A 2,500-nucleotide genomic window follows, 5' to 3' on the forward strand; every position below is an offset into this window, starting at 1 on the left:
TGATAAAATATAGATAAAAAAAAACGTGAAGTATACATATATATGAAACAAAATTGAAAAAAAAAAAAAATACTTTGAATAAATACAAAAATAATCGGTAAATGATTTCTAATCAAAATATCACTTATCGTAGGTGGATTACATGAGCTCCATCTAACCTAACCTTCTGGTCAAATGGCGCCATCTTGGAACCAGACGACCAAGGATTGTCTTCTTTGTCACCGAATTCTCCAAAGTCCCAGAAACTGGTACCAGGATCTACCGAGAGTTCTAAGGTATCATCGACGTAGAACCTGATGGAAAAATGGTATCAGATTAATGGTATAGGTGAATTGATAAGATGATTGAAGAGTAGGTAGGTTATTATTGTATGGAACAGACAGGTAGTTATGATTTGAAATGGACTTTAATTTTGGCTTGTCATTAAGTCTTTCTATATCGTAAAAAATCAGTGAGTTATTGATATGATTTGGAAATAAAAAAATTTCCCCCTTTTTAATCGACATTCTTCTATTTTCTGACCTCTTTGTACGAATGGATATCCTCAGAAAACATTGCAAATTTACGGATATGTCTCAGAAATAGTAATCATCTCTTATCATTCACCTTCCTCTTTAAATATGCATGATTCTACCCTCCATTCTTTACACGCCCTGCATTTCATACTTACTTCATGCCGTCCTTCGTCCAGTCAAGCCTCCAAATATGAAAACTGTCGGCGAAAGAACCATCACAAGCGGCGCTAACAAGAGAAAGAAAAAGTTTTAATTTCACTCATGCTTGATTAATCCCAATTCTTTTTTAATGAGCATTTTGTATTTTAATTCCTTTAATATCAAAGTTTTCTTTTATATACAAATACGTACTATATCTTATGCGTCAAGTCGTATTTATTCGCGTGAAAGTACGGCCCCCAATGCAGTGTGGTGCCACCGTATTGGTTTCCCAATTCTCCATAGTTCTCGTTCCCTTTGTCGAAGAAAACGGGGATTAAGAGAAAACGGCTTTTAGGGTAGACTTTGATATATGGGTCAATCATGCTAAGTCATTGTGATAATCATTATTTACGTTATCATATTAATTCGTATATCTGTTCTTTTCAATATGTTTATTCAGATTATTGCGATTATTCTTATTATTATCATTGCAATCTGTAGCACAGTATCATTGCTGCGATCATCTTTCTGCTATCTTTACTATTGTCATTATCTATATTATCAATATTAGCAGTAATATTATAATCATTATCAATAGTAGTTGTATTACCATTATTATTATCATTCCCATCATTATCATCATCATCACTGATATAATCATCATCATTGCTACAACATCTCCTACTTTCAATAATCACCATGATAGTAATAATAACAACAATCATTATCATAATTACAAACATATCTATAACCGTTACTAATTTTCAAAAAATGGCGTCCCTCCATCTTGTTCACTTACCTCTTGCTTCCACAATATCTATTTCTCCGCTCGCTGGCCATCTCCCGTAGGGCCAGTTTCGGGGCAGCATCCAGACAGCTGTTGAACGAATAAAAGGTAATGGAGGAAATGTGAAATAAGGCGTTTAGTGAAAGATAGAGGCGTATTATTGATGGTGTTAGGTAAGATATCTATTGATATCTTACCTAACACCATCTAAGATATAAGATATCTATCATTTTTATGGCGTTATGTTAGATATTTATTGACAAATTGTATCAGCAGGTTTTTTAGAGGTGCTTGTATGTTGGTTGATAAATAGAAGTGAGGTTTATTGATATCAAGGGGAAATGTTGATAATAAATAACGATTAACAAAACTAGAAAAAAAGATAAATACAAACTGAATATCAAAGAAAGAAAAAGAGAGATATAAAATAACGAATCAGCCGGTACAATGAATCACGTAACGTTAAATAATACTGAAATATCAAGAGAGAAAGAAAGAAAAGTGCTGTTACAACGAAAAATATTAAAAAGGAAAGATAATAAACACTAGAACCCTGTTTACCTGGCCACAGCCAATCACCGCGAGGCATTTTCGCCCTGACCTCAACACGACCGTATCTGAAATAGATTCAAAAAGGGTTAAGTTATGCAAATTAAAATGACTTTTTTCATTATAGATACTATATCATCCTTATATTATATCTTCCAATACCTAGGGCATCGAAAACAAATTCTAAACTCAGAACCGAACGAAACGCGTTCAAACTAGTTTTCGCAACGCGTTCCGAAGCCGACTCAATGCTCTTTCCTTATTTAAGGAGAAATTCAAAGGAATTCTAAATTAATAAGAAATTAGTGTTATTTTGAAATGGAATTTTACTCCTGTTTAAGACTTCCATATCGTTTTTGTTTGTCTGTTCTCAAATTTAGTTCCTTATGTCCATATCTCCACGTGGGTGATTATCATAAGAGAAAAATAAATTATAACTTAACAGTAAAAATGATTGTAAGTTGAGGTAAACTCAACTATAACCTAAAATAATTTCGACTTTTAACTT

The 2,500-nt window shown here is 32.8% G+C and overlaps 1 protein-coding gene across 4 annotated transcripts in view; it reads right to left on the minus strand.

Moving 5' to 3' along the window:
- Nucleotides 1-163: 163 nt before the first annotated feature.
- Nucleotides 164-2,500, minus strand: part of LOC122248228 (beta-1,3-glucan-binding protein-like) — a gene marked incomplete at its 3' end in the record, with an annotated part of 10,087 nt that continues 7,750 nt past the window's right edge. For all 4 annotated transcript variants that reach the window (XM_086551823.1, XM_086551821.1, XM_086551822.1 and 1 more), the window contains 5 exon segments: nucleotides 164-293; nucleotides 671-742; nucleotides 867-969; nucleotides 1,456-1,533; nucleotides 2,005-2,060. In XM_086551823.1, the coding sequence (XP_086407949.1) occupies nucleotides 164-293; nucleotides 671-742; nucleotides 867-969; nucleotides 1,456-1,533; nucleotides 2,005-2,060 (439 nt within the window).

Source organism: Penaeus japonicus, unplaced genomic scaffold (genome assembly GCF_977035675.1).
Source record: "Penaeus japonicus unplaced genomic scaffold, GWHDUDI00000001_assembly GWHDUDI00000025, whole genome shotgun sequence".
NCBI classification, from domain to species: domain Eukaryota; kingdom Metazoa; phylum Arthropoda; class Malacostraca; order Decapoda; family Penaeidae; genus Penaeus; species Penaeus japonicus.